Source organism: Rattus rattus, chromosome 9 (assembly GCF_011064425.1).
Source record: "Rattus rattus isolate New Zealand chromosome 9, Rrattus_CSIRO_v1, whole genome shotgun sequence".
NCBI classification, from domain to species: domain Eukaryota; kingdom Metazoa; phylum Chordata; class Mammalia; order Rodentia; family Muridae; genus Rattus; species Rattus rattus.
The window spans coordinates 69,420,787-69,448,594 of NC_046162.1; the positions used below are offsets into that span (position 1 = coordinate 69,420,787).

The 27,808-nt window shown below is 47.2% G+C and overlaps 1 protein-coding gene across 1 annotated transcript in view; it reads left to right on the forward strand.

Moving 5' to 3' along the window:
- The first annotated feature begins 2,230 nt into the window (after positions 1-2,230).
- Fam20a (FAM20A golgi associated secretory pathway pseudokinase) overlaps positions 2,231-27,808 on the forward strand; it is a 51,063-nt gene continuing 25,485 nt past the window's right edge. Inside the window, exon 1 of the mRNA XM_032914053.1 lies at positions 2,231-3,023. Coding sequence (XP_032769944.1) covers positions 2,620-3,023 — 404 coding nt within the window. The 5' untranslated portion in view covers positions 2,231-2,619. The remainder of the gene's footprint in view (positions 3,024-27,808) is intronic.

Below are 27,808 nucleotides of genomic sequence, written 5' to 3' on the forward strand. Positions count from 1 at the left end.
TCGTATCTGACTTCCATATCCTTGACCTTTATAGGGTATGTATGTTTGGATAACCTTCAAGCAAGTTAGAAAGAGCATTCCCTATACTGGAGCCAGATGAAACTGTCTCCTGAGGAGGCATGAGGGCCCATTGGCTGGGGATAATCAAAGTCACACAGTTTATGGCATCTTTTATCAATCTAGAAACATGCAAACAGAACCTTATCGTAGATAAGGCACCATTGTTGATCACCTGGCTTTTTTAGTCTACTGGCCATGGTGCCTAATTAGACAAGGCAGAAGTTGCGAAGTCTCTCAGAAACTGACCACCTGTTAATATGTAATGCCAGATAAAAATGTCCAAGTCCCACGGGTCTCTGAGGCTGAGACCACACCCAGCTTGTGCGAATTGGCTGGGAACGTAGGGTCTTGAGGGTTTCTGAGTCGGACTCAGTCTTAAGGAATCTAGTCATTTTGTCTGGTGTTTCGTACTTCCAGTTTTTTCCTGTGGTTTTCGTTGTTGCTTTTGTTTGTCTGAAACCATTAAGAGTCTCCAACCTAGCCCAGTGCTTTACAAGAAACCAGAAGTAATTATCACAGGCAGAACACGTCTCATAGTTACCTGGCATAGGCTGGGGATGTTCAGAGCTGTGTGTATACTTTAACTCATTGTAAGCCTCGGGATGACCTCACGGAGTAAATTTGCATCGCGGAATGCTTAGGCAACAGCTCAATTAGTAAACTTCTTGCTATGCAAGCACTACGCTAATCTCCAGTACCCTCATAAAAACCCAAGGTAGCATGGTGGCAGACATTTATAGCCCCAAGTGTAGGGGGCAGAGACTGCATGGTCTCTAGAGTTTGCTGATCAGCCAGTCTGGTCCCTGAGGAAGAACCTGCCTTAAAATCACCAGTGTGGATCAGTGGCCCCTGAAGAATAACACTCAGAGTTGACCTCTGGCCTCCCCGTACACACACACACACACACACACACACACACACACACACACGCACACGCACAGAGTTTCATTTAAAGATGAGAGGACAGCAGATGCCACAGCTGCAGAGAAAACTCCAGTGTGAACCCACAAGCTACAGTGTCTCAGAAAGGAGACTCTAGCAAGAAGAGCCTGGAGATCTTTAACCAGCAAAATTAGCATACATAGCGGTTTTGCTGCCCAGGCACGGAACAGCTGGCAAAAAAAAAAAAAAAAAAAAAAAAAAAAAAAACTTTTCCTGAACATTCTCCAGGGTGGGGCCACCTCTCCAGGCAGACTCACATTTACTAGACTCCCAGATTATAAGACAGAGTAAGCCAAGATTTCAGGGCCACCCTCTCCTGCTCCTCACAGGGAAGGAGCGTGGGTGGAGAAGTGTAAATGACCTCACAGGATATCAGGAGAAAGTCTAAGTAAGCGGATCCTCCAGTGATTCATTTGGGTGGACGACTTTCACACCAAGACACATTCAAGAGTTCGGAGTGGGGTCATTTGGGGCCCCTCCCTCCCTGCCATTTCCCCTTTCCAAAGTACTGGCAGATTTGGAGTCAAACTCCATCCAAACAGGAAATCGCTCAGGTTCTAGCTTAACGGGTGGGGGTGTCTTATTTTGAAAGGGAAAACTATTTTTGCACACCATGTGGGTATCTTCAGAGCAAGTGCCTACTATGTGCCGGACGCATGGCAGTTATGAATCCAGTGTATGCCCTGCAAGGACTATGCTGAAAGACGAAATCTAAACCCCCATACACACATCTGGCAAAGCTTACGGAAGAAAGGCATTGTCCTTTTTTTTTTTTCTAAAAACTAAAATTGGAAATAAAAGGCTAGAACGCACCTCTCTTGGGCTCACCAGGGTGTGTGTGAAGAGCCCTGAGCAGGGAAAGTACGAGGCCAGGGGCAAGGAGGAGGGGATGGGAGGAGAAGAAGGTTGATGGCAAGCAAGGTGGAAGGGAGAGCCGGCAGCAGAGGGATTGGGAGTTTGGCTGACAAGCTACGCCAGAGGCAGGTGCCAGCTAAGAGTGGGCGGAGGTACCGGCGCCGGGCCAAGCCAGGCAGCAGGGAGGCTCGGCTTTACCTCTGCCTCTAGGAGTCTAGGCGCAAAGACAAGCTCGCCCGAGGCGCCCCTGCTTCAACTCTCCATTCCCTCCGCTCCTGCCAGCCTGGGGCACGGGAGTCCCTGCCGCCTGCAGGAGGAGCCGCTAGAGCTGTCTCAGCAGCTGCGGAGCGACAGCATCCTTGGAAGAGACGCCCCACGCTACGCAGACTCTCCAGTCTCTTCCTAGGGGGACGAGAGCTCCCTTTCCCTCCCTCCAGTGATCGCCCCTACCCGGTCACCAGAGCCAGCCAGCACTCGTGTCACGGGGACCTTTCCACCTGAGCGGTCCCTGAAGGAGGGGGTCACAGGGCAAAGAGACTCAAATAACAACCGGGTAGTCAGGGAACCCCAACCCCGCGTCTCTACTGGGCGAGAAAAGACGACGCTGTCAACACTGTGAGCTTCCTGCACGCGGTCCCCAAGTTCAGGGGAGACACCCTTCCAGGAGGAGCTAATCCCCTGTGTGAGCATTCCAGCCCCATCCGGACTCCAGGAGCTTCTTCCGTCTGCACCCTAAGTGTTTTCCGGGTCTCTGCTTGGGCCATGCCCGGGCTGCGCAGGGACCGCCTGCTGGCCCTGCTGCTCCTGGGCGCGCTCTTCTCTGCCGACCTCTACTTCCACCTCTGGCCGCAAGTGCAGCGCCAGCTCGGGCCGGGAGAGCGCCCCGCTGGCTGCCCGTGCTCCGGCCGCGCCCCCTCCACGTCCCTACACTCAGCCGCAGCCTCCCGGGACCCTGGCACCGCCTCGCACAACTTTTCAGGAGCCTTGCCCCGGGTTGAGCATCCCAGCCGCGGCCACCCTGCCCCGCGCTCTAAGCTGAAGGCCCTCTTCGCCCACTCGCTCTACCAAGTCCTGGAGGATCCGCCTCTCCTCGGACCCGAAGACTGGCTCCTGGCCAGCCAGGAGGCGCTGCGGTATTACCGGAGGAAGGTGGCCCGCTGGAACAGGTGAGGACCCTGCCTGGGGGACCCCCAGGTGCCAAGCTCCCTACCATGACTCTCCAGGCCCTAGCTACCCATGTCTGTTCCCATCCTGGGCTGTGCGAGCTTCACCCTGCCGTCACAGCCTGGCATTAGGCTTTGATCCCCATCTGGAACCCCAGCAACTGTAGCAGACTTCAGACCATAGTAAGATCTCCGTGTGAGAAACAGCAAAGAAATGCTCGCAGCCACTCCCGTTGAGTTCCCCGGTTCTCTAGCCAGTTACTCTCCTGGTCGCAAAGCTTTCTCGGGCCTCTTTCTTTCTCTCTGTCCTGCTGTGGACAGCTGTTGTGTGTGGCTTTTGTTTTCCAGAATGAACTTTTCGAACAGAGAGCAGGGCTGGCTCAAATTTAGCACAGACCTCCGCTCTTCGGTCAGAACTGACTGCCACATTCCCAAAGACCCAGTGTTTGTCCCCTGTCCCTGTTGGGCAACCCCGCTCAGGGTTGGAGACCAGAGAGGTCACTGGAACAGCAGTTAAAGGCTCAGCTGTCTGATGTGGCCAATCCCTGTTGCTCTCTAAACAGGATCTGTCAGTGTTTTTGGCCAATGTCCCGAACTGAAAGCAGTTTGTTATCTTTTATTATTGTGTTGATTTGGGGTGAGGCTTCTGGAGGGGGCAGGGGACCGGTAGAGGCCTAGGAATTTTGTAAGCTGGAAGCAAAATTTGCAGCTAAATATTAAAGTATGTAGGATAAGTCTAAGAGTGTTTTTACAAGAGTATGTTGGATAAAGTGGGATAAATGTAAGTGTTTTTACAAGAGCGTTGTCAAGATGGTGAGGTAGTGATTACTGGGAGGTCCCCCAGCCTAGAACAGAAAGCCCTCATATGAGTTAAGGACTCTGTTTCAAAGTCCAGAGCTTGTCGGTCACTTGAATCCAGGGTTCCCTGTTCATGCCACACTCATCTGTTAATACAAGAGATTTCAGAATGAGGTGGCAGGGGTGGTTTTTAAGAGTCCCTCGGGAAGATGAGAAGGCCATAAGTCTCAGTTGGAACTCTGTGGCTAGCCCAAAATTTAACTGTTTTCTCACTAATCAGTGGGACTAAAACGTGAGGGGGTGGGGAAGAATTTCCTTGGATGAAGGGAAAGAGGTTGAAAGGGATTGGCTGACGTCGCGATAGTGAATTGCATTTGCCACCTCCATGCCTGGTGATTTTATATTAGAGAGCGGTTCTCAATTCTGTTGCTAATTGCATGCAATAAAAAGGCGGTTTAAGATTGCTTCTCAAGTGCCGTCGCTTCCAATATTCCCTTAATTTCATCAATAATGTGGGAGCATTGTGGACCAGTGAACTAGGAAACTTGCCCTTAGAAAAATCATGCACAGAACTTCAGGCTATGGGCAAAGTCGCTTTCGATTGTAAACGTGGACGCTTGTCTGCCTAGTCTCATTCCTGCAGCCTTAAAGTCCCCTACGTCTTTGACCCTGGAGAAGATTCCAGGGAAACATTTAGGGAGAAGAGCAAAACTCTTCCTCACCGAGCTGAGTAATTGATTTTAAGCTTGCTTCTAACAATGTGTGTAAACACACACACACATACACACACACACACACACACACACACACACACACACACACACACACACAATTTACTACCCAGAAATGTTGCTCATTTTAACAGGGAATCAGTAGGGGCTGGGGACCTTTCTTGTTTGTCTTTAGCCGATCACTAAACGTAGCAGTTTCCCAGGCCAAGTCCTATGGGGGACTCGAAAGTTGAAGCTGTAGATGATTGTACCAAACCTTGACCTCTGAGACAGAAAACACATTCCCTCCACCTGAAGAGTCCTGTAGCTATCAACAGGGTGACGTCCACAAGAAAATGGGTTATGGTTACACCAACATTAAAAATGCAGTCGCTGAGAGTATAGCTCAGTAGGTAGAGCGCTTGCCTGGCATTCAGGAAGCCCTGGTTCAGTTTGCAGAATCCCATAAACCAGGCGCACATCTGTAATCCTGACCCTCAGCGGGTTAGAAGGTGGAAGAGCAGGATCCAAGGTCGTCTACTTGCTGAGTTTGAAACCAGGGCTACACGAGAGCCTGTCTCCAGTACATGGAACCCAAAAGACTTATTGGCTGGTATAGTTTGACTCTTCAGAAAACTTCTACTGTTGTCACACCATCCCTGACTAAGCCATGTGTCCTGGTGACTATGAGGACAGATGGATGTGTTCATGAACCCCAGAGCAAAGAAGCATCCAGATCCCCGAAGCAGATATTTAGAATGGGCAGCCGCAAGGGAGGCATAAAGAGTAGTCTAGGCAACTGTTTGTGGCTTGCACAGACATGCCCTTGCTTGTAGCCACGACCCTGCTAGCATTTTAAAGCTACCGATATTTAAGTGGTGCTTCCCTGACAATAATTACCCAACATTAATTGCTATCCGGAAACAAACCTATCAGCAAACTGTCTAGCACATTAGGAGAGGCAGAGGTAATAACATAGCCAAATCAGCATTCTTCATCCCTTGCCTGGAAGGGAACGATTTTTTTTTTTTTTTTTTGCTACCACATTAAGAAATGACAAAGGGAGCCAACTTCCAATAGGGGGCGTGTAATGGCTCCTTCTACTCCCAACCCCTGAACGTTCCTTTTGGATTTCACACAGTACCAGATGGAGTCTGTGCGCTGTCCTGAATGTCTTGATCCTCATTCCATGTCAGTTCATCGGATGTATTTTAGTTAGGTTGGACTGTGGACGCGATGCTGTGTGTTGAGTGGGGCTGGCTCCTGGGCAAACCTCCTTATACAACAGTCCTTCCTTGACTTACTACTGCTTCTCTCTCTCTCTCTCTCTCTCTCTCTCTCTCTCTCTCTCTCTCTCTCTCTCTCTCTCTCATTCGAAGTGCAACCAAGTGTGGTGCAGTCCAAGTTTAAAATGTAATCAGGGAAAGTGTCACTGTCAGGCTGTCAGCTGCTGATCACAGCGAGCAAACCAGTGCCAGGCTCCATCAACCTTGGTGACACCTCTGGCACCTGTCTGGAATATCAAAAAGGCAGGGGGACAGGGAAATGTCAGCATCACTCTTTCAGACCATAAACCAACGAGGCAGAACTGTGCCGCACTTGCTGTTATTCCTGGCCGTCAAGGCAATAGTGAGGCTTACCTGGATCCCAGGTAACCGTTCACATCGGCAGCCATGCTGGCACTCTGATCTTGGAACTTCTGTGGTCCACACTATCCCCGCCAGACATCTGTTCTTGGACGGACATGTCAAAACTGGAAGGCTTGTCCTGGCCTTTTGCCCGCACATCTTTGGTCAGTTCTTCCGTAATCCTCTGGTCTTGGTGGTCAAGGTCAAATAGGGTCATGCCTGTTTTGCATAGCAACTCCAGCAGCGGGAATACAAGCATAAGTTCTCCGACCTCTGCTTTTCTCCCTGTCTTCCTCCCATGTCAGGAACATGGTACTGGCTTGCAATCACAGAGTCAGTGTCTCTCCATCTCGAGCTTCTACCAATTCCCCTCTCCTACCTCCTTGTCATCACGGAAAAGAACCCTAGCCCAAAAGTCTCTCTTTAGAAGTCACAGCAAAGAGACTGGGCAACTTTTCAAAAATGACAGTTGTTCAAGGGGAGTAAGCTGGCTGAAGTTTTTCTGGGGGAAGCTCTGAGAAGATCCAGAAGCAAGGCAGACAAGAGGGAAATGGAGAGGAAAGAAAGAGTTCTGCTGGAAATAAGAACTGTCTAGTCTAGGAATCTCAAAAGATTAGCTCTCTCCTCCCACAGCTCTCTGCTATGAGCAAGGCACCCTTCCACTCTTCTGCTTTCCTCCTCGGTGTCTCTGTAGGTCTTTCTGGCTTACCTCCAGACCATTTGCAACATCCATTTCTCAAGAGCAGGTCAGCCTTCGGGTGGACAGAAGTCCAGATGCACAGTCACTGACAATGGCCTTCCTCCCAGAGTCAGCAGGACTCGGATAGCTTTTGTTAGCTTTTGACTGAGTATTTGTCCAGCAATGCTAGGTAAAGAGAGATATGGCTGCCCAGGATTTGGGAATACTCCCCAGCCTCGACCTATGCATGGTGAGCAACCAGAGTGAGGATTCATTTCCATCCAGCTTAATTAGAGCCTGGCTGGGTTGGTTTGGGAAAAGCTATCATCTTGGTGGTTTCCCAGACCTGGGACTGCTCTATTCTGCTCAGAATCAGAAGCCACAAGCAGATGGTTTCTGGGTGAGTTAGTCCAGGAAGCCAGTTCAGGCTCCTCTCTCATTGTACCCTGACTCACTCCCTCAACAAAGGGCTGGATCAGAAGAAATATCAGTAGTGGTCCTCGAAGGAGGGTAGCACATCCTGCTTCTAAACAGATCAAAATGAAGACCTTTGCTTGGTCAAAAGCCAGAAGCCATGCCATTATTTCCTGTCCCTGGCTGTCTTCTCTCACCTCAACCATTTTCTCAATGATTCTGGAAACTCAAGCAGCTATTTTTATATGTGTAAAAACACACACACACACAGTTGATTACTCTGGCCTCAAGGTTCGGTAGAAGTAGGTACATGTGGTCAGGAGATTTCCTAGATGGGCTCCAAAGATTTCCAACCCTGGTATATGCGTGCGCGCGCACACGCGCGCACACACACACACACGCACACACATACGCCTAACCCTATCAATTCCTTTTGTGTCTGCTTTAAATATATTTGCAGATGTCCCAGGACAGGGGAACTCTCTGATGGGGCTGATGCGAACACATAAATCCCTAACTCAAGATCCCTTGATCGCTCCTGAGAGACACAGCCAGAATACAGCAAATACAGAGGCGAATGTCAGCAGCAAACCACTGAACTGAGAATAGGACCCCCGTTGAAGGAATCAGAGAAAGAACTGGAAGAGCTTGAAGGGGCTCGAGACCCCATATGTACAACAATGCCAAGCAACCAGAGCTTCCAGGGACTAAGCCACTACCTAAAGACTATACATGGACTGACCCTGAACTCTGACCTCATAGGTAGCAATGAATATCCTAGTAAGAGCACCAGTGGAAGGGGAAGCCCTGGGTCCTGCTAAGACTGAACCCCAGTGAACTAGACTGTTGGGGGAGGGCGGCAATGGGGGGGGGGTGGGCAGGGGAACACCCATAAGGAAGGGGAGTGGGGGGGGGATGTTTGCCCGAAACCAGGAAAGGGATAACACTCGAAATGTATATAAGAAATACTCAAGTTAATAATAAAAAAAAAATCGAAAAAAAAAAAAAAAAAAGATCCCTTGAGTTTATGGACAAAGAAGAAACCAGAGAGTTTGACTAGTACTACTGACTTGAAGGGGGCAAGGAGCATTTGGCAGGGAATATAAATGACCTTTAAGAGTCCAGGTTGGGGGGTTGGGGATTTAGCTCAGTGGTAGAGCGCTTGCCTAGCAAGCGCAAGGCCCTGGGTTCGGTACCCAGCTCCGAAAAAAAGAAAAAAAAGAGTCCAGGTTGGCCCCTGCTGACACACAGCAAGAAGACAGAAATTTAGGTCCTGCGACCAGGAAATGAATTCCCACTCTCAATGGGAAAGGGTCTGGCAACAGAGGTTATACCCCATGCCACACTCCCCAGAGCCTCCAAACAAGAATTCAGATCAATCGGGACCTTAACTTCAGCTCATGCAGGTCACATATCCACTGAGAGCGGGGCCTCTGCCCTCCAGAACTGGGAGGTGAAGTAGGGAGGGGAGGTGTTTAAGCTGCTGGATTTGTGATGGTTCCAAGGACCGTGATAAGTGAACACGGTGCTTCCGTTTGGTCTACTGAGTGGAGGAAACAGGATGAGGACATTATACAAAGCCGTCCAAGTCGGGCATGTAGTCAACCATACCAGGCTTTGTCCTCAGAGTTGGGTCCAGAATCGTGTCTGTAACTACCAGCTCCCCAGCCCTCCCCCTGTCCGGTACCCTTTGACATCCAGAAGCCATTGCCTGAACTCTTCAGGATTGTCCTCTCTGACAGCACCCCTACTGGTCCTTCTGTGGCTGTATACCTTCTGACACATACGCCACAAGGTTTTACTTGATCATCTTCTATGCCCAACCTTCACTTCATGGGTCTTGGAGGGAGGCGGGAAGATGAATGGCCCCTTGCTCTTGGCACTGAAAGCTTGCCCACAACCACACACCACACCACACACACCCCCCATACATCTGTTTCAAGGTTTGCCATGGGGTAGATCTCAAGTAAACATCTGTGGAATGCATAATCGTGAACAGATGACACCAAGGCTTAAGGCTATCAGTAGATCGTCTCCTACTGAAAGGGCCTTGGATAAAATAGATCCCAACTGTGAAGTCACCCCCACCTATGATTCGCTGACTCCTATGAAGGTCTGAAGCGAAACCACCCCAGTGAGCCAACGTGAGGTTTGCATCTGGGTTCACTTCCCATGGTAGGAGCCTGAAGCAAGTCAAGTTCAGACCTGAGAGCCAGGCAAGAGGGAAAGTTGAGAAGGTGTCATTTGCTGGGATGAAGGAATTTCTTTAGCATCTTATGCTTTCTTAGGAAGAGCAGCCAAGAAGCCTTGCATGGAATAAAAATGGGAAACTCGGGGGCTTTGACTGTGCCAAAGCGGTCCCTGCCCTGCCCCTTGGCAGGTGCCCACCTATATTTTTCTTGTGATTATTCATTAAGCTGGAAGCTGATGAGAAGCTGCGGGTTCTGCTGAAGTATGCCTGTGTAGGGCTTAAAGCCCAGTGGGGATACCATTCTAAACAGCTGTGGCTTTAGTGGAGCAGAAGTTACTGGGCACAAATTACTACCTGTTATTATAGGCAGGCACTCGTGTATGTGCCTAATGAAAACCACAGTGTGGAAAATACACTTAGCTGTTTGTGTCGCCGCTTGGCACAATGTCCTGTGGCTGAAAGTGGGAAATCGGGCCAGAATTGAGTTTGTGGGCTATGGGGAGAGGCCAGTGTCCACGACTTTCCATCCGTAGAGCCTGGCGTTAGGGGCCAAGCCCTGAGGGCAGCCAGGAGAGTTTGGCTGGAGCAACAAGAGACCAAGTGGAGTCCCAGCGAGGGCCTGTTTTATTGAATTCACTAGTAATAAGCCAGATAATAAATTTGTGGTGCCACAGGAAACAGAGCAGTGAGGAACTGTGGCTCCCAAGAAGCCCTGTGCCTGTAATAAACCCAGCAAAATACAGGAATGCTGGCCAAGGGGCTGGAGAGATGCCTAGGTGGGGAGAGCGCCCTCTGCACAAACTCAGTAGGCTCAGTGGTGCACGCCTGTAATTTTAACGCCGGGGAGGCAGAGACAAGGGGGACTCCCTGGCTCAACACTCTAGACAAATGGGTGAGCTCCAGGTTCAGTCAGAGAACCTGTCTTTAAGAAATATAAAAAAAAAAAAACAAAAAAAAAAAAACAGAAAGCAATTTAGGAAGATACCCAATGGTGACTTATGACCTCTGTATTCATATGCAGGTTCACGCATGGGCGTGAGTGCATTGGTGCATGCGTGGGTAGGTGTGCATGCATACGTACATCTGTCTGTCTCTGTGTCTGTCTGTCTGTCTGTCTGTCTGTCTGTCTCTCTCTCTCTCTCTCACACACACACACACACACACACACACGTTGGCATAGAAGAGTATATCTGAGAAACTGGATGACAAAAAGTACGGTGGCCTGGAGCTATTTTACCATACAGGGTGCCAAACCCAATCTAGATCCCCCTTGCCAAGCACCCACTCCACCATTAAGCCCAAGGCCTACACCAAGGAAAAGCAAAGCTGTCCATCCGCTAAGCTAAGCGCAGCTCTCAGACACTAAGCCTGTGTCAGTCACCAGCACTTGGGTCATAGGTAAACATTTTTGATGATGCTAACCAAACCGAAATCTACACACAGGGACAGATCATCTCTCCTGGTCTACCAAGTCACACGTCTCAGGGGGAGTCTCAGCTTCAGCAGTTGAGATGGGCGTGTGTAGCATTCTGGTCCCTTTTTCTCTTTAACAGCAGAGAAGTTACAGGTCCTGTAGGAAGAGGGCAGATCCTGTTCTCACAGCTCAGCTCACGGTCTTTCTTACCCTGAGATTAACGCACCGCGGGTGGTGCTTATTTCTGCATCCTGGGCTCCCCTGAGCGCTCAGGAAAGGAGTCAGACTGAGTGACCCCAATTCTGTAATCAAATCTAACCTCTTATATTAACCAAAGTTTCGTTGCAGGGGATTTTAACTGGGGTCGCTGTTATCCCACTGAGTTCAGGTAGGATCCACATTTTTCCCTCGAATTATGCAAATTTGCATTCTGAGCATATGTTCGCCCTCTTAGGAAATAGTTCATTATACTTGCAAAGTACTCCTCGCATCCATCAGGCTACGTTGGTTTCAGGAGCCAGGAATACAATTCAAGGTGGCTCAAGCAGGACTAGGGAACAAACGTAGAGGTTCAAGAAGCCAAACCGGAGGAGAGGGCCAGCAACTCACAGTAGAAGCAACCTTTGGCCTGACCCTGTTCCTGCTCAGCACAGCACCCCTGCCTGTCTCCGCCCTTCCTGTGTCCGTTCTTACTGTCCAGAGCCGTTCTTTCCACAGACCGACGAGAACCAGAGGTCTCTTGCCTCTCCTCTTTGAACCTCCTTAGCCTCCTTGCCTCCTAGATGAGATAGCTAGTCTCAATCCTTCCATGAGGTAAAATAGTTCCTCTCCCCTTACTCCTTTAATCTGTTTATACAGGTAGACTGAAAGTCCTGCTTCTTCTGAAGTCAGAAGCTCAAAACCGGCTCTTTATGATTCTTTTATTATATAACACTAATCATCAGGGCTGGAGCTCTGACTCAGTACTTAAGCGCACTGGCTGCTTTTTCCAGGGCCAGGGTTCAGTTCCAGCCACCAGCACCTGCATGGTGGCTTACAACCATCTGTAACTCCAGTTCCAGGGAATCCTCCAAGGACACCAGACACTCACCTGGTGCACATAAATACATATAGGCAAGCGTTCATATCCAGAAAAACATTTAAAAGAAATAAATCTAAGTTAATAACAATGTCCAAGGCTAACAGATGCTGTGGTTGAAGGGGTTAAATATATATCCACTTCCTCTCTTAATAACAAATGTAACATTTAGGAGTTGGGGATTTAGCTCAGTGGTAAAGCGCTTGCCTAGCAAGCACAAGGCCCTGGGTTCGGTCCCCAGCTCCGGAGGGGGGAAAAAAAAAAAGAAACAAATGTAACATTTAGAAACAATGAGGAGAGGTGGAAAGAGGGGAAGATGCCATTGAGATGTAAATAAGAATCTATTTATTTGGAAAAAAGGAAACAATAACAAAGATTTGTTTCTCCTTATGAGGTTTATTAAGAGTTTGTGTTCTGTAACAGAATTTCCAGAGAACACTGTCTTTCCGTTTCTCTGTTGGACATTGGTGATTTGGACTGAGAATGCCTCACTCACTCCAAATGCTCAAAGCTGAAAACATTTTGGGTTTTGGACATTTTTATATCCGATGAGAGATGTAGGGGTTGGGTACATGTCTAAACACGATAGGTGGCTTTGTAACACCTGTGTCCTGCACACATAGCCTGAAGGTAACTTTGCACCATATGATTAGCACGCCTGGTCTGACCGTGTTCCGCCATATAACATCAGTTAGGGAAGAAGTCGCTGTTATACTGTCACAACAACACTGAAAAATTTCCAGATCTTGGAGCATTTTTGGGTTTCGGGTCTTTCAGTTAGGGGTATCCAACCTATAATAATTGTCAGCATTAAAACCATGAACATGTAGAGCCAGCTATGTAACTCGTTTCCTACTGAACAAGACTGGTCTGAAGCTGAACATGACACACGTGCCTGTAGCCTATGCACTCAGGAGTCTGAGGCAGGAGGATCCCAAGTTCAAGGACAACCAGGGCTATATAGCAAAAGAGAGAGTGAAGTCTCCAACAAGCAAAGTATTAGTTATACAGCCAGTAAGACTGGCCTGAACAGCCCCTTCCAAAGCCAACAGACAATTCACAGTTTCTTAAGAGCAGATGCCCTTACAGTTTCAGTTGCCTCTGCATAGGGCCTGTGGGGGTTTGAATAAAAATGGCTCCCATAGATCCATAGGGAGTGGCACTATTGGGATGTGTGGCTGTGTCGGAGTAGGGGTGGCTATGTTGGGGACACCACTAGGGGGGTGAGCTTTGAGGTCTCAGCGGCTCAAACAAGACCTAGTGGCTCACATCCTCTTCCTGTTTTCCGCTGATACAGAGGTAAAACTCTTGGCTCCTTCTCTTACTTTAGTCCATTAGAGTCCCCCAGCCCATAAAATTCTGCCAACCCACAGTGAAGTTGGATCTTCCCGCCTCAATTAATTTAATCTAAAAGCTACCTCACTCACCTGCCCAGAGGCTCATTTCTTGGGTGAGTCTAGGTCCTACCTATCGTTATTAACTAACATGCCATTAAATAAATAAATAAATAAATAAATAAATAAATAAATAATTGCCTCAGTGCACCTCCATGGCCCCAAAGCAATATGGAGGAAAATGTGTGTATCCTATACTTATAATTGCAATGTTACTTTAATGTAAAATAATTTTTAAGGCTGTAGTGAGAAACAATGAATGGGTCTCCTAGGACAGTTTGCTATCGGAAGACAAAAATCCATGAGGTAGATTTCCTACTCTAAATGTTTCTGCCCTCCCTATCCTCAAGCTCTCTACGGAGACTCTTCATAATCCACCCAGTCCTGGCTTGGGTGCCTGAGACGTCATGCTTCTAGCCATTTGGAAGCCTTGGGACCACCCTGCAATTCCCAAGCACGGGGAATCAGGCACTGTCTTTGTTACAGAGGCTGCTGTAACATGTTGCATCATCTGTGCCATTGACGGTACCTTCAAACAGCACCCCTTTGCTCTGGAGCGATGCAGCCTGGGTGCCAGCCAGAAGCCTCCCACCAGAGGCTCCAGGGAGGTTTGAGCCTTGCCTCTTCCAATGTCTAGGAGCTGCTGGCATCACATGCACAGTGGCACACATGCACACCTTATAATGGGCTTCATGGCCACATCTCTTCCATCCTTATGTGTACCTGTCTCTTCGGCTGGCTGGCTGTACCTGTCTCCTCTCCTGTCTGTCTATACCTGTCTCCTCTCCTGTCTCTGTGGACCTGTCTCCTCTCCTGTCTGTGTGGACCTGTCTCCTCTCCTGTCTGTGTGGACCTGTCTCCTCTCCTGTCTGTGTGTACCTGTCTCCTCTCCTGTCTCTGTGTACCTGTCTTCTCTCCTGTCTGTATGTACCTGTCTCCTCTCCTGTCTGTATGTACCTGTCTCCTCTCCTGTCTGTATATACCTGTCTCTTCTCCTGTCTGTATATACCTGTCTCCTCTCCTGTCTCTGTGAACCTGTCTCCTCTCCTGTCTGTGTGGACCTGTCTCCTCTCCTGTCTGTGTGGACCTGTCTCCTCTCCTGTCTGTGTGTACCTGTCTCCTCTCCTGTCTGTGTGTACCTGTCTCCTCTCCTGTCTGTGTGGACCTGTCTCCTCTCCTGTCTCTGTGTACCTTTCTCCTCTCCTGTCTGTGTGGACCTGTCTCCTCTCCTGTCTCTGTGTACCTTTCTCCTCTCCTGTCTGTGTGGACCTGTCTCCTCTCCTGTCTCTGTGTACCTGTCTCCTCTCCTGTCTGTGTGGACCTGTCTCCTCTCCTGTCTGTGTCTGTCTCCTCTCCTGTCTCTGTGTACCTGTCTCCTCTCCTGTCCATGTAGACATGTCTCTTCTTCTGCCTTTGTGTATCTGTCTCCTCTCTTGTCTGTGTGTACATGTCTCTTCTATCTTTCCCTTCCAAGACTCTTGTCATTAAATCCATGACCCATCTACATAATACAAGATTATCTCTTCTCAAGAACTAATTTTCATCCACAAAGAGTCTTTTTCCAAAGAAAGATGTGTTTACAAGCTCAAGGGGAGCGGGTCAGAAATGTATTTGGGAAGTCACCATTCAGCCCTGGATATGTTTCATTACAAATACAAACTCTGTATAGTGGCCAATTTAAATGGGTTTTTGAAACCTTTTTGATAAAACAGAATCAAATATTACCCATCAGATAAGCTTTCAGATATATCATAAAATAATCATGACTGTTACGATATAAAATAAAAAAAGTTGAAAATTAGGTCAAAGAGAAAATGAGATTCAAGATCAGTGGATCTGGGTATAAGGAGTTTCTCATAGTCTTTGCCAAGAAAAATGCCAGAATCAGTTCTGCTTAGAAACCACCAGTCATGTCTATAAGACAGAGGCCCACAAAAGCACATCAATTCCTCGAGGTGACTCAGAAAAGAGTGTCATCCCAAAGCCCTCCTGTCTTAACCTCCATCACTATCACCACCACTGCCACTGGCACCGTTACCACCACCACAAGCCATAATGTTGCATAAGAGCTGCCATACTCCTCCACATCCTTAGCCTCCCCGTCCCCAAGATGGCCCTCAGCATTAAGTCTTGTGGAATTATCTTCACCCAGACCCATGGCTGGGTCCTAGTACTCAAGCCCTTATCACACCGAAGGAAAGAAGGTAAAGTCTTGATGCTACAGGGCAGTGGACATCAGCCATCATTTGGACCATTCTCCACGAGCCTTATCTTTTCAATGGAGCTTCCGATTGACACTTGACTGACAGCTGCATTAAGCTAAAACTCCAAGAGCGCCTGGACTGCAGCTTCTCAAGGTTGCCATTCAGTGCAAAGAAACAGAATCAGAAATCAGCTGAAGTGGGACATAGGAACAAACGGTTCTGTGTCGAGGTCGTAGAGTTAAACAGGCAAGAAAGTGAACTCAAAGCCACTGACCTCTGTCCAAAGAGAAACCAAAGGTCCCCAGGCCAGCTAGATTCTTCTCAGACTTCACTTTCAAGTCTGCTGTAATGAGACAATGCGTAATTAATCAATCAATATGCCATGGATGTGGCTGCAAATTTCGGGGCTGGGAAAAAGTTAAATCGATTATAATCAGATGAAAACCATCAATAACGCGATCGTTGACTGCCTGATGTATCAGTGGCCTCTCCAGGTTAAACTCATTACAAAGCGAAACTACCAGATACCCCCATTGGGCAACATTCTGTACTGCTGTTAGTTCTAAACCCATTAAGAGATAGAAGTCAGCCAAAAGCTACAAGCTTGGATTTATATATTTATGTATTATATCTATACAAGCCATGACCCCCTTTCCTTGGCAACCATGGAGTCCATGATCTACTAAGACGATTTATACTTTGTGATAGTAAAGCCATTTCATCTACATGCATGAGAAATACATCTTTCCCCGATCTCCTGATAAGGAGCTCTGTGCTCCTCTCATTGGAAACATTACCTACTGACAAGGTTATGATTTAATGAGCAGGTACACCAGAAGAGCTCAACCCTCCTGGAGTCAGCCAGCTAACTCTTGCACTTGTCTAGGTTACCTTTTCAAAGAAAAAAATGTTCTATGCTACCAACCAAAGGGAATCCTGGGTGTTTCTTTTCCCCAAGCCCCATTTTACTTTCCAACACAACTTGTTACAGTCTTGTTTATTGAATAACCTCACTGGATCCTAGGCTTCCTAAGGATTTCTTGGGTTGAATAAGGGCTCCACATTTTAACTCCTGGGTCCTGGGACTAGCATCTCACTCTGGGGAGCAGGGGGAGTCATTTAAGTAATTAAGTCAAAAATAACTTTCGATTGATTAAGTTAAGTAGAAATGAAAGCTCATTGTAGACTATCAAATGTGTCCTCCTCCCAATCCATTGCCAAGCATCCTTATAAGAGAGAGAGTAAACACAAAGGATGTGGCCGTGCAGACAGAGACTGGAATGAGGTGTCCAAGATGACAATCATGGTCACCAGAAGCTGGAGAAACAGAAAATGGAGATTCACGCAGAGCCCCAAAAGGAGTTTAGCGTTACTGACATGTCTTTCAGACTCTTAGATTCAAGCTGTGGAAGAATATGTTGTTTTAAGCCACCAAATTTATGATGACTATATACAATAGCCAGAAGACATTCATAGAAGGGTGAAGGTGTGTTTGTTCCAGTACCTAAAATACCACTTGTACAGCATAGGTGTTCATATCAGATAAGTGGGTGGGTGGATGGATGGATGGATGGATGGATGGATGGATGGATGGATGATGGATGGATGGATAGATGGACCGATGGATGGATAAGTGAGTGAACAAGACAGTTTAAGGGGCTCAGTAGGCAGATCCTGAGCTCCATCATGGCTGCCCCGTATGTGTTGTGTAACCTAAGGCTTATTTCCTGGAGCCTGAGTTTCCTGGTCTGTGGAGGAGGATGTAATATGAATCCAAAGGGGAGCTGGGATTCCCTCAACACTGGTTTCAACACTGAGTCACCAGTAGTGAAAGACCACTAGCTGGTTTTCCGCTAGCATTCCATGTGAGTTATTTGGTTCCCAAGCAAGAGTCGGCCCTCTCCATTTGTGTTTGGTGGTTGGGTTAAGAGTGAAGAAACAATGTCCGTGGTCTCCCATGCCAAGAAAAATTCACTCACACTTGCAGGCTGGTGATTGCCCTTTTTCTGACTTAGACAGAGCTGACCCTTCCACAAAGAAAGCAGGGAACAATCTCTCCCCCAATGTTGCGATGTCAAATACCTAGAGCTTGGAGGTGGATAGAGAACATAGAGTACTCTCTAACTGTAGTGTGTTCACATGTTTCAGAAACATTTTCTCCATCCATCCATCCATCCATCCATCCATCCATCAATCTATATATGTATCTATGTGTCTATGTATTTATCTATCATCTGTCGTCTATCATCAACTACCTATCTATCTGTCATCTATCTATTTCTATCTCCTTCTCTTTCTGCAGATTTTAGAGAGCTCCCTCTCTTTGACTAACAAAGCTTGTATCAAACAAGCTGACCTCGACTTACGGAGACCTTTTTCCTCAAGCCATACCTCTATGGACCTTGCCATACAAAGGAGGCAGCTGACATATGACAGCACTTCCTGCTTAGGACAGTTTTAAAATAGTGTATCATTTAACCCTCAGAACTCCGTGTGAAGGTACTCTTGTTATCTATATATTCAGACTAAGGAAAAGGCTCATTCAGGCTCGGTTACACAAAACAGCTAGACTTCCGTGTCTGGAGATGTTTTGGGCACAGGGAGCCAGGTCCTTGTACTGTTGCTATAAGAACCTGAGTCCATCTCCAGAATCCACGTAAAAGAAAAGTGGAGGCTGGGTGGAAGGTGCTGATCTTAGTGCTGGGGAGGTGGAAAATAGATTTCTGAGCTTTCAGAACATAGCCTCAGGTCAGTGAGGGACCCTGTCTCAAGAGCTAACAAGGTGGACAATGCCTAAGGAACCATAGACTGTCCTCTGGCTCCCACAAACATACTCACATGTTCATGCATACACACACGGTCCTGCAGACACACACACATACAGAGAGAGAGAGAGAGAGAGAGAGAGAGAGAGAGAGAGAGATCCAGAGAGAGAGAGACAGAGACATAGAGAGACACAGAGAGAGACAGAGACATAGAAAGTCAGGGACACAGGAAGACAGAGACATAAACAGACACAGAGAGCAGAGAGAGACAGACAGACAGATAGACAGACAGGCCCATAGAAAGACACAGAGACAGAGACAGACAGACGGAAACACAGAGAGAGACAGAGAGACATCCAGAGAGCCAGACAGAGACAGAGATAGACACAGAGGCAGAAGACAGATACACAGAGAGACAGACACAGAGAGAGAGAGGGACAGACAGACAGACAGACACACACACACACAAACACACTGGGTTGTTTCAGGTCAGACATTTTCAACTGTAGACCTGAAATTTAACACTGAGTTCAACTTCATTTCAGACAGGTCATAGAACCAAAGACCAGATGAACACGAGTTCAGGAGGCATACTGCCCAGTTGTCTGGGGCATCGATTCTCCTCTTTGAAGCTCAGACATTAGGGAGGCAGATTTATTTCTATGGAGGTGTAAGCTGTGGTAGTCTGTGTTGAGAGTGGGTCAGTACTGGTGGGATCTCTGGATCAAATTCTGGTGTCCTGGGGTTGGGGATTTAGCTCAGTGGTAGAGCGCTTGCCTAGCAAGCACAAGGCCCTGGGTTCGGTCCTCAGCTCAAAAAAAAAAAAAAATTCTGGTGTCCTGCTTGGAGTTTGTCATAAGCAGGAGTTTGTCATAAGGCCGGTTGCTGGCAGTGCCACAGTCATTGGCACCAGTTCCTGGCTCCCAAATCCTTACAATGGAGAGAATAAAACCATGCTTATACCATCACGAGCTCCAGTGAGGTTTGAATGGGTTAAAATTGCGATGTGACTTAAACAGTGTGAAGAATAAAGTCAGGGTTGTGTCAAGTTTACCCATTGCCTTTGTTCAGACCCATTCCGGGTCTCTGGTTGCTCTGAGATTTGATTCGTCTATTTTCCTCATCGGGACAGAAGTCCCTGTGGTCTCCAACCCAAGGACAGTCTACGATGTGCACATTCTCATTTGGGTCCCTCTCCACAAGCCACACCACCCTCTGGATAGGTATTACACAATAGCTGAGCCAGGGCTGTGCACGTACGGGGTCAGGGCAAGGCCAACACCAGGCAGTGAAGAGGCCCCGTTGCAACACATCCAGATTCCAGCTCTTGGGGAGAGGAAGCAACGTGTCCTCGTCACCGAGGGAGGACTATGCGTCAGGAAACGGGGACTTTTTTGGTAATCGTCTCACTAAATGTCCGTGCCGTTCTTGCTTTTTCAAACAGCAAACGGATGACAAACCCCTGTGTTTCCCCACACCACAATCACAGTGTGCAGGAAAGTGGCATCAGAAAGTCAAATCAGCTTCCTTATTAATGTGTTAGTGCACAAAAATGTTGGGTTTCATTGTGTTCCTTTCGCAAGGGTGTATCATTGCCTGACACTCAGAGTCACTCATTAACTTCCCCTGTGCCCTCTGCATAGGATATGTAAACCTTAATTCCACATAGGAGAGGGAGCAGACAATGTGTCCTTTTCCCTTCCTGTCACCCTTTCTTATTTCCTCCCGCCCTGACTCCCCACCAACAGTCCCCCTTCTACTTTTATGTCACTTTTTAAGTCTAGACTCTGCACATGAAGGCATGGTTTACCTATCGTAGCACGATGCCGTCCACTTCCAGGCAATATTCTTGCAAATGACATACGTTAATTTTTCTTTAGCCCCGGTGTAGGTGCATGTGTATATCTGCACCCTATTTTCTTCATCCATCTGTTGATGAGCATCTGGACTGGTTTCCTATCTTGGGGCTAACAGAACTGTGGGCAGGTGTCTCCATTCTAAGTACTGGATAAATATCCAAGTGGTATGGCTGGGTCGTGTGGTAGGTCTATTTTTAGTTTCCTGAGGCTGATTTCCATAGTGGCTGTGCTAATTTGCATCCCCGTCAAATTAAATTCTTGACAAGGCATCAGTTTCTCTCAAGCTACTGGGGAAGAGCGGGAAAGGCTGTGGTCAAAACCCAGCTTCGTATCCTTTTCCACTTAACCGTTATTACTTCTACTTGTGGACCTTAATCCTCTTCCGGGCTGGAGGGTTCTAGAGTAAGATAATCTATTCAAATGGCCCAACGCTCTGCCTTCAATGAGTGCTACGCAAATGTGCAATATTGATGGCGTTAAGTTAAAAGAAATCCTATAGCAGAGGCATTACGACACATAGCCGTGTGTGTGTGTGTGTGTGTGTGTGTGTGTGTGTGTGTGTGTGTGTGTGTGTGTGTGTGTGTGTGTGTGTGTGTGTGTGATGGTGCCAGGCCATCGGGTGGGTCCTGTGACCAGCTCTAGCTAATGGCATGATGTCAGCTGCAGCTGCCAACGTCACTACGTGACAAAGTACTGGGAAGCCAGGGCTGAACCCCACGGTTCCACTCCTTGCTTCGAGGACCCTGAAGTCCGTGTCTTCTCGATCCTTTGTGTCCGTCAAACGGGCTTCGAGCCATTCTACGGAGCGGAATCCCTAATGACCTTGGCTAGTCGCGCAGCGTAACAGAAATCTGTCATGGTGGTAGCAAGTCACTGAGGTTTGAAGACTTAAGTGTTACTACGGTACCCGAACCAAACGGAGTCTGACTCACACGGGAGGTAAACGGGTAGCTGGATCGTGCGCCACCAGCGAGATCGGAAAAGAAGTGAAGTTCTGCCTCGTTCTCCAGAAATCGAATCAAAGCCCCCTTTCTATTAAGACGGCTGCAAACTGCATCTCAGACACCACAGACCTCCTTCCAGCAGACCCCCCCCCTTTAGGGCCAATGTCCTTAGGGTCCAGGCCTTGTGACATTTGCAGAGAGCACATCCCAGCTCATGCACATGGGTGATGCTGTCACCTCTCGGTTGGGGGTCCAGCACAAGACTATTGGTTGAGACTGAATTCCTGGTGCCTAAAATGAGTCTTTCTTGGTACCAGCCAGGTCCTCTTCAGCAGAGGCCCACAGGCAAATTCCCTCCCCTGACTTGAAGAATGCTTCATGCTTCTCCCGACTTCTGTCCACTTCCTTCTCCCTGCCAATCCACATAGCACATTCCTTCACCCAATCGGAACTTTCAGAAAAATGAAACAGAAGGGGTTGGGGATTTAGCTCAGTGGTAGAGCGCTTGCCTAGGAAACGCAAGGCCCTGGGTTCGGTCCCCAGCTCCAAAAAAAAAAAAAAAAAAATGAAACAGAAGGAGGAAAGAAAGCCAGTCTGCTGTTTCATTTCCAGTCGGTTCTGAGTCATAATCGCCCTTTAGACAAGGAAGCATGAAGGCCCAGTTGCCTTCTTATAACAGAAGTGTAGAAAATTCCAGAAGACCAAAAGAAAAAAAAAAAGCATTAAATTTCTCAATAAATTTTCCAACCACATGGTTGACCGCTCATGTCGAGAAGGGAAAGAGGCCAAATCCACAATTACTATCTATTTGTAAATCAAACGGGAAATAATACCATGCAAATTAGCAGTGGTTCATAGGCCAACGACTGGAAAAAATTTAATCTGGGTGGATCACAAGGAAATTTGCCTATACGCCACAAAAAAATAAATAAGTAAAATAAAATAAAAGCTTGCCCGCCCTGCGGCAAGCCCCTCCATTCAGATACCATTCTCTTTCAATACGCATGGGAAACGGATAGCAAGGCAGAGTTCTTTGTTGAAAAACAGAGATACAGCAAACCCTTGATTGTTGGGGACTCCAGGGTGTGTATTTTTTTTCTTTTTTTTTGGAGCTGGGGACCAAACCCAGGGCCTTGCGCTTCCTAGGCAAGTGCTCTACCACTGAGCTAAATCCCCAACCCCCAGGGTGTGTATTTTTAAACCGCCTGAGTCTTCCTGGTCTGCTGGAAATATTATCTTTAAACCACGTTTCTGCTTTCTGTGCTCAGAAAAATCTCAGAGGAAAGAGAGGACTCATATCCATCTACATCAGTGTTATGTACTAAAAATGGTGTGTATGCGCATGTGTGTGTGCGCGCATCTATGTTGTATGTATATATTATGTACATAACTGTGTATATGTATGCATATGTATATATGTGTATGTTTACATGTCATGTGTATATGTATGTATATGCAAATGCATGTATATGTATGCATATGTGTGTGATTACATGTCCTGTATATGTGTCTGTATGTATATATGCATGCACATATTGTATTGTGTTTATGTGCATTTGAATGCTTGTGTGCATATGTGTATGAATGTATGCATGGGGATATGAGTGTGTATGTGTATATGTAAGCGTATGTGTATATGGGTGTTTGTGTATATAGTTATCTATTCTGGGATTGCACATTAAATGGTGAAATACAATTTACCATTTAAAGACATCGACACTGCACCTAGTGAGTTTCAGTGTCTTGTCAATAAGTCTGTTAGGCTGGGGTAAGTCTGACAACGAAATGTTCTCTGATACAGATTTACATAAAAAAGCAATTAAGTACCATTTTAAATTTCTGCTGTACAGAAGATATACAGCGTATGGGGCCCCGAGGAAGACGTTTATGCTGTCTACTGAAAATACTAAATTGCTCAGAGTCAAAAAATCCATCACAGCGGCTCTCGGGCTGTCATCAGAGGATTAAGTGCTTTATTTCCTCATGATTCCGTGGCTCTAGTCCAGGGTTTCCAACCCCAGTATTACTGACCTCTGGGGCCAGATAATCCCCTGTGGTGGGACTTTGCTCATTGCATCCTAGGGTACTCCCGTCTCTCAGCACTCCGCCCAACCGTTATGGCTCCCACCAGGGCCTCCAGGCATTGCCAACTATTCCTTGAGGAGAACTAACTCCTCACTGAGAACCAAAGCATGCAATCATCATATGAAAAGCAGTGGTCTGTGGCCAGGAAGCCCTGCTCTGTGAAACTCCATATCACAGTGAGGCTAGGAGGCCCCGTTGGGCTGGTATTCACGGTTCACATTCATGGTTCACATTTCTGAATGTACGTTGCATACAGCCATTCCTGGGGCTGTGGAAAGAAGTGTTCTCTAAGCAGGAGCCTTCTTTTCAGGACTTCTCTGAACTTTGGCTTGTCCTCTGTGTACTAAAACTCACCGGCAAGGTCAAAGTTCAGCTTCTCTTTGCATAAGCATTTGCCTCAGACCAGTGATATTTATTAACCATTCTGGTCCTTAGCTCCACACCCAGGGCTAGAATCTAGGAAAGGACCTGCAGTCCCCTTTTGTGACTCTGGAAAACCCTTAGACTAGTGGGTCCTTCTCATGTTTTGCTCCAGGGTGTATAGATCCCCACATCTCCCATGATCAATCTACATGCTGCAATAGAGGGAAAGCTTAGTGCCAGTTCCTGAAATGTCCCTTCTAGCTTGCTGTGGTCCTCTCCTTCGATCTAGAAGCCATCTAGACTCAAATGTGTAAGGTCATCCAACAGTAGCAGTCAGTGTTGGGGCGAGTCCTGGCACACTGAGAAGCCATGAGAAAGAGTCACGCCTGGACTCTCAAGGACCTAGGATTCCTGACTTTCTCTAAGATTTCTGTATCGGTTCAAGTCCCTTTGTTCTTGGTTCCTAACTGGCATCTTCTATGAAGGTCTCAAACAGATGCGAGATTTAATTGAAGGCTAAGTACTGTGCTCGCTGCAATGCATTTATGGTTTTCCTTATAGCAGAGTGCATTTGGAGACTCAACACATGTCTAAGCGAGGCCCTGGGAACTCTTACAGAAATGGAATCCCATCCCTCAGGAGATTCTTCTCCCCACGGTTTGGAAATGGATAGAAACTCGTCTGTGCGGCTAATGACTAGTAACGTGTAGGGTCATTTGCTGTGTGCACAGCACTTTACCAAGTGCCAAAGAGGATCCAAGGCAGAGTCACGTCCTAAGGATGTCAGAATTTAGTTGAGAAGGTGACACATGGCCGAACCTTTCACTCAGCCCCGTTTTCCCTTTTGACGCTCTAGCTTTGTGACTGGTAACACTGAGTTTAGAACCAAAGCTTTGCCTAGGTGACTGCCTGCCTCCTTCCTGCCTTCCTGTTTAGGACCCCAGGACTAAGGTTCTTCCACAAATCCTAGCCCTGATGATGGGAAAGGGGGTTACCCATTTTAGCCCCCTACCAGCCAATGGCACCTCTTGGAATTGCTTGAGGATGCGTGCATGGCTCTAGGACATGAGCTGTGGTCCAAATAATTCAGGCATTTCACCCGATTCCTCCCCGGGGAATCTCAGTAAGTCAGTCTGCTCTGCTGCACTGACTAACGGCTGGGTAAACAGTGACTTTAGCAAAGCATCGCTGCCCTGGCGTGCATTTAAAGAGCTCTGCTTAAGCAGGTTTTGCATCGTTGCTCCTGGAAGTGAGATTGTGGCAAGATGCCAGCCGGAGAGTAGTGACCTCAGCAGAAATGACAGAAGACCTTCCCGTGATCAGTTTAGTCTTTCCTGACTCAGGAGGGCTAGAAAGTTTTAGGAGACGATGCCACGGAAAGAAGGAAGGATGGAGGGGAAGATGTCTGGACATTTTAAACACAGAACTTAGATAAGAAAGGAAAAAATAACACACACATTGTATATGTATGTGTATGTGAATATAATGTATATGTTTGTGTTTGTGTTTGTGTATGTATGCATATATGTAATGCCTATGGTATGTGTATATGTAATGTATATGTGTATGTGTAATGTTTGTGTGTTTGTATATATGATGGATATGTATGTTTGTGTATGCATATGTATGTGTATGTGTATATGTAATGTATATGTATATGTGTAATATATATGTGTGTATATATGTAATGTATATGTACATAATATATGTGTGTATTATGTAATGTGTATATATAATGTATGTGTATGTGTATATGATGTATATGTTGGTGTTTGTATATGTATATATATGTGTTTGTGTAATGTATGTATATGTGTATGTATAATGTATGTGTATGTTTATGTGTATATGTATGCACACACATATGTATGTATATGAGTCCACTTGGGATATGTTAAAGGTTTTAAATCAGAGAAGCCATGGAAAGATTCTATAAGAAGCAAATGCTTGAAGACACAATTCACAGTTGATTTTGATGGGACCCAGAGTGAAGAAGGGAAAAAAAATAAAAGATCAACATCATAAAAATCAGCTAAGAGGCTATTCTTCATGCCATGGAGGAGTGCGGTTCAGTTAGCACAGCGCTTGCCAGGAATGCATGAGACCCTGAGTTCAATGCCCAGCACCACACAAACCTGAGCATAGTGGCTCTCGCCTTGGCTACATGAAAGTTTGAAGCCAGCATGAGGTACATCTGACTCTGTCTCAAGCAAACAAAGAGGCTGTTAGCAAACTTGGGGGTCACAGTCTGTACCCCTGGTTAGGTTGAGCCGCCTATCCCCGATAAGCCAATTAAAAGAGCCAAATTAAAAACAAAAAGCAAAAAAAAGGCATGTGTTCAGCATGGCCACATTTGGAAGAAAGACAAGTAGTGACTTGTGTCCAATATCCTGAAATGAGATTAAATTTAGATTTATTTGTTTTTATTTTATATGTATGGGTGTTTGTCTGCATGGTCTGTGCATCATGTGGATGCTGCACCCATGGGGGACAGAACGGGGTTGTCAGAACGAGAGTTCAACATGGTAAAAAAAACTAACACATGGGTGCCGAGAATCAAACCCAGGTCCTCGGTGAGCAACCAATGCTCTTAACCACTGAGCCACTTCTCCAGCTCTGAGATCAAAATTGAAGTAGAGAGCCGAGGATGTGCGCATCTAAGCCGTCCTGCCAAAGGTGTGGCCCTGACCTTTGCCCCGTCATTATCTGGGCTTCCGTCTCATCCTGTAAGGCGTCTGACAAGTCCGTAGGATTGTTTGCAATCTCTTTTAGGGAAACAAAGTTACCCCATCCAGCTTGTGTCTTTTCCTTCTCCCAGGTTGAGATTCCTTGGGAGGGGGGGTTCCCGTGTCTTTGGGATTCATTGTTTCAAGACCCTGGTAGTGAGACTGAGCGACACACGTGTCTCTTTAGAATAGAGTCATCTGCCAGGCCGGATACAGGGCTATTCCACTACCCAGGCAAGAGAACTGAGTTACAACACAGGCCACCGGAAGGCATCCAAAAGGAAGAACCTGTGGGTGCAGAAGTATAGAATGTGGAAAGGAAGGGGTCAAAGACGCCTGCGTTTGTGTTGTGCAGCCAGGACTGGGGAACAGAGCTAATTCTACATTGTCAGAAGAGTGAACGTGCACATGTGTGTACACACAGACACACACACACCTGTATACACACACACACACACACACACACACACACACACACAGGTTTTTCTACTTTCCCTTCCAATTCTGTCCCCATAGCTCTTCCTTGACCACCATCAGAAAATACTATGTGTTCGTAACTGTCTGGTCTGGTACCAAAATTCTCCAAAAGGGCCTGATCCCAGCACAGAAGGAACACTACATAGAATAAAATCAACACATGTGGCCTAAAATCAAGTGTGGATTGGGAGTGTTAATCCTAGCCTTTCTATTTCCTCAAGACCAAGAAATGCAGGCACCAGGAGATGCTTCTAGAACAGAAGCTGTGTGGCCTGTGGCTAGATGGGTGAGGAGCTTGCCCCAGCCTGTGCAAACCCTGTAGATCCTCCTGGAAGCCTCTGAGTCACAGCTGTCTTCCCTCAGAGTCTCACAGCGCCTGCCCGGTTAGCACCACACCCCAGTAGTGACTCTTCCCTCCCGATTCTGGTAGCAGAATGGAATGCAAGTTGATGCCCTCAGCTCCTTGAATCCCATGAAGCTAATGAAAACCCAGGTCCTGCGGACTCCACTTAAATCTCACCTCCAGGGCTGCCCACCTGTGTGTCTCCCACAAATAGATGTCCCCGCCTGTGTCCCAAGCAGAGACCTGCTGGATTGCCTTGTCCTAGCTTGATTAGAACTTACCCTGCACACTGAGACACCATGAACAAGCTACAGCGAGACTCTGAGGTCAGGCATGATCTTCGCCCTTGAAGACTTGCCAAAGCTTGCAGTGATGGTAAGAATCCCTGTGGCATGGATTCGGCCCCCCCTTGATTGTAGGGTGTCCTAGGGGTTTCGTCCTAGCTTGCAAAGCAGGTTGCTTCCGGTTCCCCAGTAGAATTGTGGTTCTGAAATTCCTCCTCCTGGTTCCTAGTCTTTACAACTGGTAGAAAAGTAGTCATTAAAATGAGCAACCAAAGGTTGGAGATGGAGTTCAGAGGGTACAGGGCTTGCCTAACATGAACAAAGCTTAAAAGTTCTATATCCAGCCCTGCATACATCAGGCATGTTGCAGCATGCCTGCAATCTGAGAGCTTGGGAAGTAAGCACATCATTCTCGGGTACAAGTGAGTTCAG